General features: G+C 31.5%; 1 protein-coding gene across 3 annotated transcripts in view; it reads left to right on the top strand.

Annotated features, from left to right (window-relative positions):
- Window positions 1–19,583, top strand: part of LOC102896341 (glutamate receptor ionotropic, kainate 2) — a 551,413-nt gene that overhangs the window by 322,491 nt on the left and 209,339 nt on the right. For all 3 annotated transcript variants that reach the window (XM_006926267.1, XM_006926268.1, XM_006926269.1), the window contains exons 8-9: window positions 543–650; window positions 12,297–12,410. In XM_006926267.1, the coding sequence (XP_006926329.1) occupies window positions 543–650; window positions 12,297–12,410 (222 nt within the window). The remainder of the gene's footprint in view (window positions 1–542; window positions 651–12,296; window positions 12,411–19,583) is intronic.

Here is a 19,583-nt window from a genome sequence, read left to right as displayed (position 1 = left end):
CTCACTTAAGGAAAACTACAGTTATGTTAGTTTTCTAAGTGGAAAGTATATAATCAAAATTGTATAAGGTAGATTTTTCTAGATTCAGTTTCTTTCATTGTAGTAAAATAAGTGTATTTTCATATTAGTATGAATTTAGCAGTGGTATTTTATTATAGTAATTCTGTTCATAATCTCCAGTGAGATATTCACTGTCTCATATATCATAAATGACTAAATTCTTCCACTTTGCTAAAAGAAGTTTGCTGTTTAAAACATAATCTTCAAATTTTTCATAAAGAAAAGTTATATCTAGAAAATATGGTTATTTAAAATGAAAAAGGTACAATAAATTTCACACTGAGACTAGAATAATTTATTTAGAAAAAAATCTCTCAAAGTTCAGAAGAGAATAAGAAATGTTTTAAAAATCTATAGCAGTAAGTTTATGAGAAGTAATGAAAATAATATGTTTTTTTGTGTGGAAAAATATTTTCTCTTCTCTTTCTTTACTTATATACTAATCTATGTGGTTTTTTTTTTCTTTTTTTCTTTTCCCATAGGCACATTGGGAAGGTCTCACAGGCAGAATAACTTTCAACAAAACCAATGGCTTACGAACAGATTTTGATTTGGATGTGATTAGCCTCAAAGAAGAAGGTCTGGAAAAGGTACTTTCAGGCATTCACTTTATTTACTTTTAATTAATAAATGGAACACATGTGCATACAGCAAAAGTGGGAAATAGAGCTAACATGCTAATTTTAAGTCATTCAGTGAACACCGTGTCAAGGTATTTGCAATGTATCAGTATACAATGTGAGTTTACAGAGAGAATAGCCTGAAGACCTATGGTTGCTTGGGAGGATATAGTTTGGAATAATTTCAGTATGGAGCCATGAATTTAGAACTATTCTGAGAGTGTAAGTGAGAGATATATAAACAGTGAGAGAAGATATTAACTGAACCTTTAGAAAGCTTATTAATTCAAAAAATAGCAAAGCATTGGGGCTGTTTTCAAGAGAAGCCAGGTGGCAAAAGTGGGAGAAGTCAATGATAAAGGATAGAAATCAAAGACTAGAGAAGAAATTAGTGAAAGATATTAACATTAGAAAGAAATTGGCACAAATCTCCTGAGAAGATAGATAACTATTGAGAATAAGCAAAGGCAAGTTAGAGAGAAAGAGAATTAAAAGAGTTCACATAAATGTTTTTGATATCTTTAAAAATTGGTACATGAAATCATCAGCTAAAAAATGGAGGTAGGATTTAGTTTAGGCAGGTCTTAAGAATAATATAAATGTTTTGAAAGTGCCATTGTGGCAGACATGACTTTTACTCAGTAGAAATAAAGTGCTGCTAAGTAGCAAAAGGTAGTCATTTTTTTTTTTTTAATTTAGTAGAATGGTTAAGAGATCAAGGACTATATTCAGACATAATTGGCCTCGAATCTTTGCTCTGCCATTTATTATTTACGAACAAGTTTCATAATCCCTTTGAAACAGAGCGTTCAGCTGTAAGATGGGTAATAGCAATATTTGTTTCATGAACACTAATAAATCTTGTTGATTTTACTTTTATTTTATTTTTTCCTGAAAAGTATAGTTACTAACTCATAGATGAAAAGACAGGATTTCTACCTTGATAGAGTTCACAGTTTGGAAGGTTCAGTCAAAATACACAGTGATTCAGGAGGCTTAAATTACAATTCTATTTCTATCATAAGCATGTGAGCTTCATCCTTCCACCTGGCTTCTCTGTGCCAAATTCTTTATCTCAAAAAAAGTAGAATGCAAAGGGTTTCCCTGTTGGACAGGCTGAAGTGAGAATACCATGGTCTGTAAAGGAGCCCTGATATGCCATATCTATAGGAGTTGAGACTAAGAATTTTAACTATCCTCAATTCTATCTTATGACTGGGTGAGGAAAATGAAGAAAAAAATGTGTAAAATGTTGGCTTTATCTATTATTTCTTCTCATGTTACTGTCTTTTCTTAATTTTGTCTTGGTCATTTTTGACCAGCATACTTCATTTGTGTGATTAATTCTCTAGCAGAGATGCAGGGAACATCTATATTATGCCATTACGAAGGTATACTATAGTGAAGGAAACCTGCCAATAATAAACGAACTCATAAAATTATAATATTGGATCAGGCAGTAGTAAGTGCTTTAAAAAAATATATCTTGTTTATATGTCATTAAAAATGATAGATTTTGAGTCATTTTCTGGAATGTAAACCTTAGGATTTCAATAGTTAATAGGATGAAAGCCATTCTCTGTTGTTTACAACTGTGGACTAAATAAACCAGGAAGAAACAGGTTATATTTTTGACAAACAGAGAGAGGTTGGACATGTTCAGGGAATTAACCTTTGGCTTAAAATGCTACTATGAACACATCTTCTCCACTTAAATAGTGCCCATTAGATCAGTGTGAATCCTTTCCACTCTTTGTTGATAGGCACCTTGGTTGGAACTCAGCCCGGTTAGCCATGGTCCAAGAAGGGTCACCAATACCACATACACAGCCAAACACATCTGTCCAAACAAGCTCTTGGGGCCATGGCAGGGCCTCCTGTGAAACAGAGGGTGGAGGGGGGATGAGGGGAAAAATACACAGCAAGTGACTTTGTTTACCTCAGGCAATAATACGACAATTTGTTTCAAGAGCCTGATACTTTAGTACCTATAATTAGAAAATAATTTTCCTCTTTGGAAAATCAGAATAAGTACTTCCCTCAGTTTGAATTCTTCTGTTCAGTACAAAGACCATATTGCATATTCTACTTTCAAAATATGTTTAGAATTCATCCATTTCTCTCCACATCTCTTGTTGCAATCATAGCCAGGAGACCTTTCACCTGACATTTAATTTAGAGCTCCCCAAATCCTCTCTGTCCTACTCCTCATTGTAATCCATTCTCCAAACCACAGCAGCCAGCCGATGTCTTTAAAAGTAAATTGATCCATTCATGTCATTCCTCTATTTAAACCCTTACACTTACAATTCATTCCCTACCTCTCTCTCTTAATTCTCACCACCTTCTCCGATGTTTTCTCCAGCTACACTGACTTTTTTTCATTTTCTCACAGATTCAAAGATTTCTATTTTTTGACAACAGAATTTCTCAGTCTGGAATACCCATCCCTACCCACTTTGCTTGGCTAACTCTTATTCATCCTGGGAATCATAGCTTAAATATTACTTCCTTAGATAGGTGTCTCCTAAGTCCCTTTCAAATTTGAGTTTCTCAGAGTACTCTGTAGCTTTCTTACCTGGCACTTATTACAATGGGGAATTATGTATTTACATGTACATTTTAAAAAGGCTGTGTTCCTAGCAAGAATACATGTTCTACTAAAAAGGAAAAAAAAATGTCCCTTTTCCCACTATTTACATATTCAAGACCTAGAAAAGTGTCTGGCACAAACTACATCCTCAAGAAATACTTGACTGTTGAATGAATGAGGATCGCTATGAGAATTATAAGAGATACTTCACATAGAGTGCTTACTCAAGTGTCGGGCGCAAAGTCGTTTTCCTATAGAATATCAGTTTTTTTTCCCCAGCTTTGCTCCATACCTATAGAATGTGGGAAAAAAGAAATCCAATAGTTAATGATTATAGTCATTAGGCTGGGGTTGCATGTCAGGCTTCAAAGAGTAAAGGATTTTACAGTGCAGGAGAAGGCAGCACTGAAATCTGAATTTACAAGAATGCACATTGCAAATCTGTTCCCTTTGTGGTATAATGTAATATTTTCTGACACTCCCATATTATATCAAAGAGTAAAAATCATTATCGATTTAAAAATTTTCCTTTTTTTTTTCCCTTATAAATGTATGGTGTGAAAATAAACAAAGGCCAATCAAATGATAACAGAGTTTATTATTCTGAGCTTGCTGTAGCAAGGGAGGCAGCCACCTTCACATGCATTTGGCAGAGATTCAAAGGCGGACAGGAGAGTGGAAAAGCTTTAGAATAGAAAAAAGAGAATGTCTCAGGTATGTTCTGATTGTCGATTGTTGGCATGAGGACACTGGAGGTGGATGAACTAGAAGTGGGACATCTTGGGGGATTGGTTTGGAGGGCATGTTTGACTTTCTCTGGTAGATCCTAAGTTGGAAGAATGGGATAAAGAAGAAGGAAGGAAGGAAGGAAGGAAGGAAGGAAGGAACGACTATTCCTTTTGTAATTACCACAATAATAATGAAGAAGGGAGAGGAGGAGGAGATGGAGAGAGGGAAGGAGGGAGGGAAGAAAAGGAAAGAAAAGGAAAGGAAAGAAAGCTGAAAGAAACCAAACAAATTTTAGTCGTTCTGGGCATGTTGCTACAGAGGTAGTTTGGCTTCCCAGGATGGTCACTCCAGAGGTTCTGGATCAGTGTTCTGTGGCCATACATGGTCTGACTGCTTATTTGTATATTCAGTCTTTCATTGGAAGAAAAGGGAAAAATAGCAAAAGTAGTAGGCCAAGGAAAATTGAGAAAATATAAAAATGCCTTCATAATAGACAATAAAATGAGTTTCTTAGGTTTCATTTTGTTTTTAGAATGTGTAAGTATGATGTGGTTTACCATTGGAAATGGTTTAACCTTACCTAGTCCTCTAAAGCTTAGATATGTGCCAAGGAAAGACCAGCTTTGGGTGGAACAAAACATATAAATAATTACATAAGATGTTAAGAAATATTTAGAAGATTCTTATAATATAACTTCAAAAGGGTTCTGTTTAGCACAAAAACAATTGGGAGAATTTTACACAAGATATTTTTGAACTGTTAATGACACTACATGATAATGGTGCATTTTCATTGCAAGATGAACTATCTAGAGGCCATTTTGGGGAAAAATAACCACATAGACTTAAAAAAATTCTAATAAACTGTAATGCGAAAATATAATCACTGAGTCCTACCACATATTGAGTATTCTTATTGAATGTCTTTTGTCATCAGTATGTACATCATCAGGTGCTTTACAAGAAAAAAAAAATCAGTCTGTTACTATTTCACCTTGTTAGTTTAAATGGATTTTTATTATACTAGAGAATATTTGCTTCTAAGTAGAGGTCTTAAATAAAAATCATACTTATGTGCCTCTCTCGTTCTTTCTGTAGCATCAAAGTTTGCTGTCTGTTCTGATTATTTTTTCTGATATTCTTTTGAATGTGACATTTATATTAAAATAGAACTTGAAGAATAGAATTCTCTATCTCCTCAATACAAAAGAATCTAATAAATTCTTATTAAAATCGGCTTAGTATATTAATATTACATTAATTTTTAAAAACATAAGGAAGAAACCAGTACATTTCTCTTGCCAGAGATGGTGCTAAGGCACTTGGAAGTTCTTACAACTATGAACAATTATACCATGTGTTTGCCTTAGCATGCTTTTATAATAAAATCAGCTCCTAATCTGTGCATCCTTAGAGAAAATCTTGAAAAAGGAAAATAGCTACCATTTCTACAAAGTAAGGATTTAAATAAATAATATAAAGCATGATAATTTATGCTTGCAAACCTTCAAAAGTTTAAATTTGTCACATTTACTTCCAAGTGAAGCTTATTCCAACTTTTAGTGTCTTTACTTTCTGAATATTAACTTTTGCATTTATATTCACCAGTACAGAAATTGGTATAAGTCATCCAGAGGCTTCTTGCTGAAAACTTAAATATTTTGATAATATATGGAGAGAGTGAGAATTAGGAGTTAAACCCTGCCTTCCTGAGTTTACAAGTATATATATTTCAGAATTAGAACATGTTTCAAAGTGCTTTTTAAAGAATTTTTTGTGTAGTATATATTTTCTTAAGAAAAAATAGTAATTTCTTAGAAATCTTTGCTATTGAACTTTCTCTTGCCTATAGAACCCCGAACTCATTAACTCCCTGTGAAACTGAAAATCCACACTAGATAAGTGAGCACTATTTTTTTTGATAGATTTTTGGATATCTGATGCATAGCGGTTTTTTATCTTCCTGTCTTTGATGGCATTTGATACATTACACTCTTGTCCCCATGGCAACAGTAACCCCCAACTTTCTCAGGAACTGAGATTTCTTTTGTCTCCCTATAGGAAGGCAGTTCTAATAGTGATGTTGACTAGTAATCTTCAAGCCAGTCAGAAAGGTGTTGTTTGTTTCTTAAAAGACAAAAATACATCCTGGGCAGCATCTGAGCCTAGTGTCTTTCTTTGGAGCTATTAACCATTCATTTGTCTAATTCTTATATGGAATTTATTATACACCTTGTCCCATAACTGTAATGACATATTTTGGTTGTACGTCGGTGTGTTTACAGTTATTTTGCTTGATACCTTCAATATAGTAAAATATTTAAGAAAATTATTTATGGATGATGTTTATGTTTAGAAATAAATAATATTCCTGATTTGAGGGCACACAATTTCATTTTTTTCTCCCATCAGAAAATATCAAATATTGACTTTTTTTCAACTACTGAATTTGAATTAAACATGTACATATACTAAACTTATAATTGAGTGTTTGATTTCAAAGTAATCTCTGAACTGCATTTTTATCCTTTGAAAAATGACCTTCTATTGAATTATATCACATTGTTATATTTGAGAACAGTTAATTCATTGATTAAAATTTTATTTAAAACATCAAAACTAGAAGGCAACTCTCTCTTAGTGCTTTAATTATATTTAGGGTTGACATTGCCCTATATAAAAATAATAATCTTAAAGGTAAAAATAATCAATAGCTTTCTTATTGACATCCTTTTCTGTGAGTTGATTACATACATATTGATTTATTGTCCTCAATTTAACACTGTAGTGTTAAAAACAAATTTTTTTACACAAAAATAAAACAAAGAAATCAAAGAGAAAACAGTTACCAAACAAAATTATTAGAAAATTTAAACATTCCTGAGAAGTATAAAAAGTAAAGCATAACATATTTATGTTTTATAAAGTATTCACATTAACATATATAAATTATAGCCTAAGAAAAGTGCAAATAAATAGCATATATGGCATAATACTACCAAAGTTACATATAATATTAAGATAGAGCTTAGATAAAACATGAATAGCAAAACATGGAAAAGAAAACATATAATTATAGAAGAATAGATATATAGCATATTCAATATTTACTAAATGAATGAATAAATAAATAAGTTTGAAAAATTGACAACCTAAAAATATTTCAAAATTTTCATTATGTAATAAGTCATTCACTTATTCCATTCATTTATTCATTTATTCATTCCGTTAATATTCATTGGATATTTATTATCTGTAATTCAAAGTGGTGGCATTCTTCCCTCAAGGCACTTATAGTTTAACAAAGGAGGATAAGAGAAATAAAATAAAATATAATTTTAATTCAAAGCAAAACATAAATGGCAATTCTGAGTTGAATATACATTTGTTTCTTCATTCAATCAATGTATTTAGATCTCTCACACATAAAGCTCCTAATATGTCCTACTTTCAAAGACCTTGGGTCAAAAGTATGAGTAAGACAGTCTCTGTACTCAAGAGATTCAGGTTTTAACTGGAGAGGGATAAGAAAAAATTACAATTAAAATGTAATATGATACTTTTTTGTTGGAAACGTACCTAAGTTGTTCTGGCCATTGCTATGCAAAAGAGGGAACTGCTGTTCTCAAATGTTGAAACAGTGGTCAAGACACAGGTGGAAGGTAGTGGAATGGGGGAAAATATTCCATATAAAGAAAATGACATTTATAGAAGACATGACAACAGGAATAATTCAAGAAAATTATGACTAAAATAAAATCTACCTTCAGAAAATGCAGAAATGAATTATATTTCTGGAAAATACAATAAAATTTTTTTCTCTTTTTCTCTCAAACTTCTAAATAGAGAATACCAGAAGCTTTCAAGAAAAATATCTACCAACAGAGAAACAATAAATATGACAGAGCTCTGAAAGAAGACCATGACACAATGTCTTAATTTAGTCAATTTTTTATTTATAAATGCAAAAAAAATTTCAAATTTGCAAACAGAAGCATATTATATAGTTATTCTTAACAAATAAATTATAAAAAAACAATGATGAATGAAAAGCAATCACTCAACAAAGAAGAAATTGTAGCTAGAAATCCTAGTAACATCAAAAGCAGTTAAAGCATATAAATGGAAGGATTTTTTAAGAATTATTTTAAAGATTATATCAAAAATTCCAATTTTTTTTCTTGGAGCGAGATGATCTACAATATACAAAGCAAAAAAAAAAAAAGAGGCAGTGCTCACAGCCCCAAATTAAATTAACAAAAACTATGAGTCATTATGTGTAGTAGAACAATGGATAAAAACAATGCATTTTCATTTTTATAATTCAATATTGATTTAAGAGTGTGATTGTAAAAGTTTGAGAAAAGTTAATGGTAACCATTTTAGACTTAAAACTCAGTTACCTCCCAAATTACCACAAGAAAACTGTCTACCAAAAACTCAGGCATAGAAAAGAAATAGTGAAAACCAGATAGTTTGAAAGGAAGAAGGCTAAAAATAGGATCTGGGGGAAAAAAGAAAAGACATTTAAAAAATTCATTGATGAACTGCTTATAAAGAAACTCACAAAGTGAGAAATATGTTGAAAGTGGAGGTATAAGTACAGATAATGATTTATCAGCAAATGTAAATGCTCAAATAATGGAAGCAAGGTAAGCATGATTAATATTAGATGCTAGAAGATTATGTGAAAAGAATTAACTAAAATAAAGTTATTTTTATGTAATAAAACATACTATCTAGAAATCAAGATGATAATCCTGAACTATCATGTATCATTCAATTATGAAAGCCCAACTATTAAAAGGAAAAAAATGAATTGTTAGAATAACAGTTATATTATGAGAACTACCATGAACTTTCACGAGGAAGATAAGTACAACAACAATTTCAAAAGCTATATGGTAATATGTACTAATAATCTTAACTCATATTATTTAGGTTCAGTAATTCTAATTCTGAGAATCTGTTTTTAAAATAATAAAATACATGGGCAAATATTTATAAATAACTATGTATTAAAGCTTTACTTATAACAATGATAGTTAAATCATGATATGTTCAATGATGTTCATTTCACATAATCATTAAGGTTATCAATTGATTATTTAATGCCAAGTAAAATACTCATAATATTGTACAAATAGGATACATTTAATCAATATAATAATTATACTTATAAACACATTACATAGACTTCTTTTCTATTTAATCCCACAATAGCTTTATAAGGTGTATAATGTTATTTCCCCATTTATAGATGAGAAAATTGAGGCACAGAGAAGTCACCTGATGATAAGTGGTAGAAATATAATGGGTTGAGGCAATCTTTACCTCTTCTAGAGTCTGAGTCATTAACTAGAAGGCTATAATGTAAGTTATACGAGGAACATACATATAGATAAGCATTAGCCATGATCGACAGGTATGTGCATAGGTTAGAAATTTAAATAAATGTTCTCTTTATTTCTTTTGCATATTTTATTATTTGATGATAAACATACTTTTTTATGAAGAAAAGAAAATTTATTTTAAGAACCGTTTGGAACATAAAATAAGATGAATAATGCCATACTTTTTTTTATAGTTCTATATGGTTTTTGAAGCACTTTTATATTACTTATTAAATATGTTCTTATAATTAGGGTTCATTATAATATATTATCAAAACCATGACTTTTTAAATTATTCGAGTGTGCTATTACTATTTACACTGAGAAGATAATTGTCAACTTGAAATATCCAAGTAAACCAGATATAGACTCATTCTATTAAAACAACTCTGTGAGGTCACAAGTGCCTAGATATCTTTATTCCATTTTAGAAATGAAAAAAATAATAATAATTTAAAGATGATTAAATCATATGATGAAAAAAATCATGGTTCTGAAAATAGATTAAAAGAAAAAAATTGTTTGGCATAGTCCTTGGTTCTTATGATTAAAACAAAACAAAGCAAAAAAAAATTCCATAGTGACAATTTTCTCAATCAATTGAAGTTTTCAATTATTTAGTTCCAGGAGATTTAAAATCTAGGAATTATACAAAATTTTATTTCATTTAAAATGTTATGCTACTGAAATTTTTGACACTTCATAATTTTCTGCTCAGAAACCTGAGATTTACAAAAGGGAATATCTAATATTTTGATTATAGGAAATTCTGGATTTATGTGCTATGAGCCAGAACCCATCCAAATAGTACTAGTTAAAGCAACTAACATAGAATGAAACTAAATAAGTATGTTTAGATGAGTGAACATTTAGCTAAATTATTTTTATACAAATAATCTTGGAAGACAACAGTAAGTGAAATGGGCAATATTTTGTATTAGTGACTCAGTTAGAAAGTTGAAAAAACTTACTGACTAAGCTTAAGAATGTCATTAGGCAGATGACAATGGACAAATGATGCCAGGGCTTTGCTGAGAGAATTACATATCTGAAAAATCTAGCTATTTAAGTAATGGTAGGGGAAAAGAAATCTAAGGAAATAAATGCATACTAGGTATTAATTATAGACCAGGGAGAGAAAAGTGGCAATCACTGCAAAATATGATCTGTAGATGTCTTGTTTAGCCAACAGAGCATTTTTAAGGATTTTGAATTTGCAACACTTTAAGTAAGTCAGCAAGCATTCCAGATTTGACATCCCCTTTGTTGTTCCCACTCAGATCCCCAGCAGGGCCTCTCCTAGTCTGGTGACGCCTTGCTGGTAACTTGAAAAAGCACCTGCTCTGGGAACATGCAACCCCAAGGCACATAGCTCTGTGCAGGATCAGGACTGTGGCTCCCTACTTCATATTCCGCATTGAGACTGTGAGATTTAAAAACTGCACACACTTGCCTGGAAATTCTCACTGTTGCCTTATGCCCTTCCATTTCACATATTGTTACCCATCTGCCCTGTGAATGCCTTTCCTTACTGACCTTGAATGTCTTTAGGACATCATGGTAGTTATAGTCTAAAGTAGAGAAATTTAATTGGCCCATAGTTGATTTATTTTGGAAAGAATACCAAATCAATATATTTTTTCTCTCACTGTATTATTTGACTTTTTCTCTTGTTGACACAAACATCAGTAATATGTTGTTTTTAATAAGAAGAAAATTAACTGAGCGTGAGAAAATGGCAAGAGGTTTAATTTCAGACATCACTAAAACATTTATATTGAGTCTCTAGTATAATTAAATACATTCTTAAGAAAAATATACTAGAGTTTGCACTTATATACAGGTATTAGAATGACATATCTATTCTCGTGAATAGCCATATATAAAGATTTATTTTGAAGATAAATTGATAATTTATAATTTTCCTTTCCTTTGATGAGAACAACTTGGATAATTGAGTAGGGGTGATATGGAAGACAAATGTCACTATCAATGACTCCCAGGTTTAAGAAGGTGGGGAAAAGAACTACTGACTCTGCATCTCCTTTTGCCTCTGTTCCCCTTTAGTGATGACCATTGTTATATAATAGTGCAATGGCAAAATGCACGTAAAGCATCTGATCTATGCTTTTAGTAGCATACCATGTTTATATGTGTCTCCCAGATGTGTGTCTGTGTCATTCCATAGGCTGTGTTCAGTGAGTATAAAATGTCTGAACACTGAAAGTATATGGCCTAATCTATCAGAGAGTATTAGATAAATTAAAATACATATTAGATAGAACACAGGTGTAACTATTGGAATGAGTTAAAAGGTGAGATTGTGCTACAATTTTTTTTTTCTGAGTATTTTAAAAGCTGCAAATGTGTATTTTTAAAAGCTCTAAAGGTAATTCCAGGTATGATTTTGCCCTAGTGGGGGTTATGCAGAATACCAATCAATGCCTCTCTTAAGTCTGCCTTTACCTATTAATTTATCCTGGATCCCCAGGTTTTGCTGTCTTTTAGCTTTGTCCATGTAATATGACATGTTATCTTTATAATGAGAAGATGAGACAGATCTATTATAGTAAAAGATATGCACTATTAATGAGTTTCTAACCAGCTATCAAGGTATCATCAACTGTGGTTTATCTTGGTGAATGAAAGTTTGAATGGAAAATTAAACTCCCACACTGACTGTCGAAGTGCAGTGGATCATTTTGTTCTTTAATGTCACACTTCACTGGACATACTTCACAGAATGGTGGATCATGCTTAAAACAAGCAGCCTTTACTTTAATGACAGTGGATAATGCAGCAGAGATGAATAATAAGCGTTAGCAGTCTTAACTTTCTCTGGTGGTACTCTGTCTCAGGTGCTTGCTGGACAATTTACAAAGTACGTATGCTATTTTATAGATTGGAACTTGGGATCCAGCCAGTGGCCTGAATATGACAGAAAGTCAAAAAGGGAAGCCAGCCAACATCACAGATTCCTTATCTAATCGTTCTTTGATCGTCACCACCATTTTGGTAAGTATATGTTTTTCTATTCTTTTTAGATAATATCTAGATAACCATGGAAATGGATAGAAAAGGAGATTATAATCGGAACAATAATGAACAGAATGTAATATATTTTACAGTTATTTAGCAATTACTGCATAACAGATGAGTCAATGTTAATTTAGTCACAGTTTTATTTTGTTAGTCTTCAATGAGGCAAATTATATTGTTTGGACTGCTTACATTGATTAATAATATAGCTTTATATATTACTGGAAATCTTTACATTTCTACAAAATTAGTTACTATTGAAGAATTGTCAGTGTTAAGATTTGAAAAATACATAGATATGCAACTGTATAAATATAATTATGTGAGGACCTGCATGTGAACTTTGCTTCTGATTTCATTTCCTGCAAATATATATCAGAGAGTGTGCTATGTAATTTTCAGGATTTTTTCTATAATAATTATATTTAATCTTGCTTTCAATTTAATTGTTTTTAACATGAAGAATTACTTTTACTTTGCTAACCTCCATAATGAAATCAAATGATGAGTGTTTTTTTAAGCCAGAAATACTTTCACCACTAACAGAATGAAATTAATATTAAATATTTTTGTCCCTCTCACAATTATATATTTTTCTTAGATCACACAGTAATGTTCACGTATGCCTACTACACCATTTGCAAATGAGAATTTTAATTTTAGCATAAGCTAGGGGCTCTTATGTTATTTAGTCAGTGATTTTACCTACAGAATAAGCTTATCGATGCTAGTTCTTGTACCTTCCCAGGTAGCAAATAAGAATGTGAGATTAATGTCCTGAACAAACCACCACATACTTCTAGCATTTATATAATTTTTAAATTTGATTTATGATGGGAAATCAAGCCAGGAGGAATTTATAATCTTGTCTTTTTAGTAACAACAAAGATGTCAGATCTCTAGGCATGTCAAAATAAAATAGTTTGGGTTAAAGACTCTTGATAATGAAGGAAAGCTGCTAATCACTAAATGACAGTGATGGAATCTCATATGTTTTTAAAATCACTTTCCTGCTAGGAATCTCAGTGAATACTTCCTTCCTATCATATCTAAACTTCCTAAATTCTCTTTAAGTTAACTTTATATCTTCCTCTCTTTTCAAAAATAATTCTCATACCTATCAATCCACCAGCTCTATTCTTTAGTTGAAATGTTCTTTCAGGATGCTAGCACATCCTTTTTCTTCCGGTATGTTCTGGATCTCATTACTTCCTTCTAGGACTATTACAGTAACCACGTAATTGTCCCTCCTCCAGATGGCCTTTCTCCTTTGCAATGCACCCTGTTCTTCAGCTTAAAGATCTTATATTGTAATGTCTCTACTTCCATGCTTACAAGTCTTTAGTGTATCCATATTAACCATTAAAAATTCCCCAACATTGACCCTGATGTTCAAAGCCTTCTATATTCTTGTCTTCCTTCACCTTTCCATTCTCATTGTCCATTACTCCTATTCAGGATACCTGTGTTTTAATTGAACTGGTATAACCAGTCACCTGACTATCGTGATTGTGTTAGCTCTGTTCCCTTTGTCTGCAATATGTTTTTCTCTATTTCTGAGATATTATAGTACTTATCAGCACTTTATATTTAATATTAATATTATGCTATTCTTTAATTATTTCACATCCTCAATTTTTTTTTCCAGACGACTGAACATTCTATGTAAGAATAGGGTATGACTATATCTTTTATTTTTATACCACATGTGCCTCTACAGTACTCATAAAGAATACTGTGCAGGAGACATCTGTGGTCTTCAGCAATCCACTCCATACTCTTCTATATTCTCCTTGATCCAGTCAAACTTTTAAATCTATCACTTATTTTACGGCTCCAGATATTTGCTCAGTTCTTTCTGTTCCCCTGTGAAAATCCTATATATTCTTCCAAACACATCTCTAATGACACCCACTCCATGAAACTGTCTGATCTCTCCATTAAGTTGTCTGCGTGTGGCAGGGGTTGGAGGGTACATGATACATACATTTTATGTGTCACAATACTTTATCATGATACTTACCAAGCATTTTTCTTTATTTTAGAAAATATCTGTGACATGAATTTGTGCAAGGCCAATGATCAAATTTTCCATTTTTTTGATCTCTCAGTTTCAGAAAAAAGTGCTTTAGGCACAGAAAGCACTCAATAAATATTTACCAAATTTAATCAAATAAATGGTATTTAATTAAATGGAAAATTAGAGGAGCTAAGCAACTTCCAAAAGACTACTTTCAAATATTTTTCAAGTTATTGCAAACTTCTTATAGATGATTAAGAGTAAACATATAATTTCTGAATTTTGTTTAATTACTTAGGGTTGTTTTGTAAGACAGAAAAATTCAGACATTTTTTCTCAACAGTAAATAATTTTGCATCAGTAAACAAGTGGTATTTAATATTACCTTCATATCAGAGCTACGTATAAAGCTTTTTAAAAAATTACTGCTACCCAAAGCATGCTCCATACCTTTAAAATATTATTTCTGGGCTTCAGATCTTGGACATATTTATTTTTTTCTTAGTTTCACAAGTAATTCTGATCTATAATGATGGTTGAGAACTACTGCTCAGATCATTATATAACTAAGATGTAGGATCAACTGTGGAACATACGCTAAGCTTATATTTTTAATAAATAGGTTATTTATATTTTAAGGTATATCACTCTACTGGTTTCTAAGAGATCCTGATGTTTATTAAAATGAAAATTACTTTATTTGTTTTTATGTCACTTAGTTGAAATAAATTATTTTTCTGAATACTCTGTTCACAAAGTATCCACAATTAACAAAAGAACAGACTTGAAGAGATTATTTACCTTATTTATGTAAGCCTTATGCTTGGTGTAATTTATTGATATTTAATTGATATTATAAGGAGTTAATGATCATTTGATTTATGTTATGATTATATTGTCTTTTTCTCTCTTGGAAAATCTCAGAGAAAATTCTGGCTGTGTTATGAATAATAACATCTGCACAAAGAGAAGTTCACTTATGCTTCTTATTCAACACTTTTTTTACATGACTTTTAAAAAAGCAGTAAGATATTCTAGAATACAACAGTATCAGTGTATTAATCATAATCAGTTTCATTTCACATGAATATATTCATTTATTTATTTTATTTATTCATTATTTTATTTAATAAATATATATTCAGTGATGACAATATAACAAGCATTGTGCTAAAAGCTATATTTGATTAAAAAATAGACATGGTCTTTTTCCTCATGGAGCTTAGAAAATGGTAAGGATTATAGGGAGAATTACACACACATACACCCCTGTGATTAGAATATAAGAGAAAGAAAATTGGAATGATGCCTTTTACAGGATGGTCCTGAGTTATACTGGGATCAAGAATGAAGGAACAAGTCAGGTTAGGCCTTACTGCAGAAGAATAGACAGCTGACACTTGAGGTTTGAGAAGGAATTAGCAAGGTAAAGAAAGGGAAAAGTAGTATTCTTGGCAGAGAGAAGAGCATGTGAAAGAGCTCTCAAGCAAGAAATATCTTGGAAAATTTTCAAAATTGAAAGAAGACCATGATTGGGGCTGGTGCTTTGGTCTGCTTCTCAGCTTCATCAAATTTGATTATATGAATATGGTCCATTACTAAAGAATAAGAGAAGACTTTTTTTTTGTATGCCTACTATCTGCTAGGCATTGTTCAAAGCATGAATTTACTTATTTAATTGTCATAATAACCTTTCGAGCTAGATACCATTATTAATATTACTTTACAGATAAGAAAGCTGATATCCAGATTGCTTAACTAAGTTACTCATGGTCACATTTCTATAAAGTAGAGTAGTGGGTTTTCAACCAATTTGTATAGCTAACTTGAGCAAACAGTACTTGTAAGATGAAAGCTCTAGCGGCCCACCGTGGAAAAGTCTAACGACTATAGTTTAGGAACAAAATAGTATCTTGATTAAGAATTGCTCACCTAAAGCAATGCTTCTCATCCATAAATTCTACACATGCTTGAGCACTATGATGCTCTTATGGGTATGTTCCCAAATATCTAGATGTACTCATCTTCAGAGGACAGGATTTAGGCTACTCTTGCTTGAATATCTTGGGCCTCTCATTTCTCTTCTCTCCTAATTTAGTACTCAGTTTTCTTTTAGCCTCTTTAAACCATAATCTCAGATTTTCCTGGGCAATCAAAAGAGTATTGGGGTTTATTTCATTTTTTTCTCTTAAGAATTGAAATTAAGCATCTTATTTACAAATATTTTTACTCCTTTTCAACAACAACCTACACATGATACACAGTATGTGTACAGAATGTAGTTATATTATAGAATGAAATCATTTTAGGAATCTCTAAACAATTTTTTAAATGCTTAACTTGTTTTTGTTTTGAATTAAGATCCATGATCTCATACAATTTAGAAATTTTTGTAACTTCACCTGCAAGTCTATTTATGCCTTCTTCTTAATATTCCTCATATTACAACTCTGGTCTTCAAATTTTATGTTTATTTGTTATTAAAATCCTTTGCTTCTTGTGGTTATCATTATTAATGGAACTAAAAATATAAACCTTAGAATCATGTTTTTATTAATGATGATTTCACTTATTTCATAGAGATTGTCAAAACATATATTCCTAATTGCCAAAAATAATAACAAAAATACTAATTCTGAAAGAAATATTGAGGACTTTTGAGGAATGATGTGTGCTACATTTTCAGTTTATAACCTCATCCTGTTGTCCATACTGCTGTTGATCCACTAACTAGAGGCAATATTAGGTGACTGTATATGTAAGAAGTTCATATAGGAAATGCCTATTTTTTTCTCTTTTTTTTGGTTTTCAATAGATTTTTCTTAGGCCTGTCTAAATATATTGAGTGCTCCCCACTGTACTGTTCCTGTATCATAACTGATTTTTGTCCATCAAAAGATTACTAGCACTTAAAAGCCACCATATATATTCTTTCTGTTGATGACTAGAAGCACTTTAGTGTGCAAATTACTATGAATTTGGTTACTTTTCAGAAAAGTCACCTATTCTTAAGAAGTTTCTTTCTTCCCTATTGCTCAATGGTTTAACAAATGTGCTTGCATCTGTAACAGTCTTTTTCTAAATTTTATTTTTTTAGCACTTCGTAGAAGGTTGTATATTTCAGCACTGAGTTTACTTGCTTAGGCTTGTAAAGCTTTTGTCACAGCCTACAGATACAGGAAGCTTATCTGGTAGCAAAGTCCCAAGGACAATGAAAGGACTTGCTGAACAAAAGTCAGAAGTGACTGAATCATTCCCTAAATGGTTCTGCAGCTTCTTCTATAATATCAGCAAAAGCAGATTTCTAGGGCTTTAAATCTGCTACTGCAATAAGTTTTCACTTTGATTCTTCTCTTTCCATTGTCACAAAAGAACTGTGAAGCATGGAGTTCTTAGAGAGTTGTTAGCATTTGGTCTTGGAAACCTGGGCACTGTAGCTTCTTGAAGAAAATAGATTTTCATTCTTAGCAACCCCTACAACATTTCTAAGCAGTTTTATGTATAAGTACTACTTAAATGCTAACATGTGAGATGAGAGTGCCTCATTCAAACTCAGTCTCCTCATCCTCTATTACTGCAGCCAGCTTGTTCGAATGCAACCAAATCTTTTCTCACCATATTTTTTTTCTTCTATTTCCAGGATTATACTGGCACTGCATTTCTCCTTTTTAATCTTGTCTTAATAACTTAATGTGTTTTATTTAAAAAAACTTCTCATATTCTCTTAGATCCCCAGATTAGCTAGATAAACAGACAACTATTGGTGGTGTTACCATAGAGGAAAAAAAAAAAAAACAAAACTGTGTGTTTTAATGTGAAATCAAGCTTAATTTTTCAAATCTTAGGTTCTCAGTCTTTAAAGGCTTTGTAAATGACCAGAATCTTATTTTTACCACATAATTACACATACACACACACTCACATACACACACACCTGCTTCCTTTATCCTTTGTGAAATCCAACAGAAATAAAATTGTAATATTCTTAAGTATTTTAATTGTCATATTCTTTTTTATTGCCAATATTATTGTCAATACTATAATTTTGTTGAGATTATTTTATTATAAAGAACAATATTTTAGATTTGGTATAGATGAATGAATAAAGCAATTTAAACTTTTGGTTCAGCTTAACCACAGAAAACTACATGGAAATTAAATAATTTTGCTTTACTTTTCTCATTTTTAAAGATTTTATCACAATAGTATCATGTAAAATTATATAAATTTTAGCTACACTCTTAATCTGAGATTCGTATATAAATTTACAACTACTATCCTGCTATACATCCCATATCGAAGTTATTATGCATCAAACTTCCTTCTTCAATTCAGGCCTTAGCACATCTGTTTTAAATATATTTGAAACGGTTTCCTATATATTTGTGTGTGTGTGTGTGTGTGTGTGTGTCTTTCTTTCTCTTTTTTTTTTCAATTACAGTTGACATTCATTACTTTTTATATTTGTTTTGGTTGTACAGCATACTGGTCAGAAAATCAAATTTCATATATTTCCAAAATCTGTTTATGGTTCCAGTATTTTTCTAGTCACTTAAGCCAGAGGCTATATTTCTTAGATACCTTAGATAGTCTCTTTATACCCTGTACACACACACACACACACACACACACACACACACACACACACACAATAATTCTAAGAGTATTTAACAAAGAAATGAGCCAAAGGACATATTGAACAATTGAGATGAGGTTTGATCATGGGCACCACTGAATAGGAAATTTATAGATTCTGATTTGAAAGACATTTGTGCCTATTGGAAAGAGGAAAGAGATGGCAATGTCGAAAAATCAGGTATAAGATTTCTTGTAGATGAATTAGACTTGGGGCAAAAGTAATTGAGAAATGCTGATGAGGACTTCACAATTAAAAAGCCTAAGAGGCAGTGGTGTTAACATTGCCACAGAACATGATAGGAGTTTTGGGACAGAAATAATGAGCCCTATTTAGCCATATATGAACAGAGATGTTGGCAACAACTTTTGTGTAGTCAAATCTTGATTATTCATGTAAGGGGATAATGAATTAGATTAAGAAATGAAATGCAGTTTATTAGCTAATAGGTGAGATTTCCTTTCTCATCAAAACTTTTACTGGAAGAGCAATG

Source organism: Pteropus alecto, unplaced genomic scaffold (assembly GCF_000325575.1).
Source record: "Pteropus alecto unplaced genomic scaffold, ASM32557v1 scaffold7, whole genome shotgun sequence".
Classification (NCBI taxonomy): domain Eukaryota; kingdom Metazoa; phylum Chordata; class Mammalia; order Chiroptera; family Pteropodidae; genus Pteropus; species Pteropus alecto.
The sequence above is the reverse complement of the archived record's forward strand: the minus strand, read 5'-3'. Positions and strand labels throughout refer to the sequence as shown.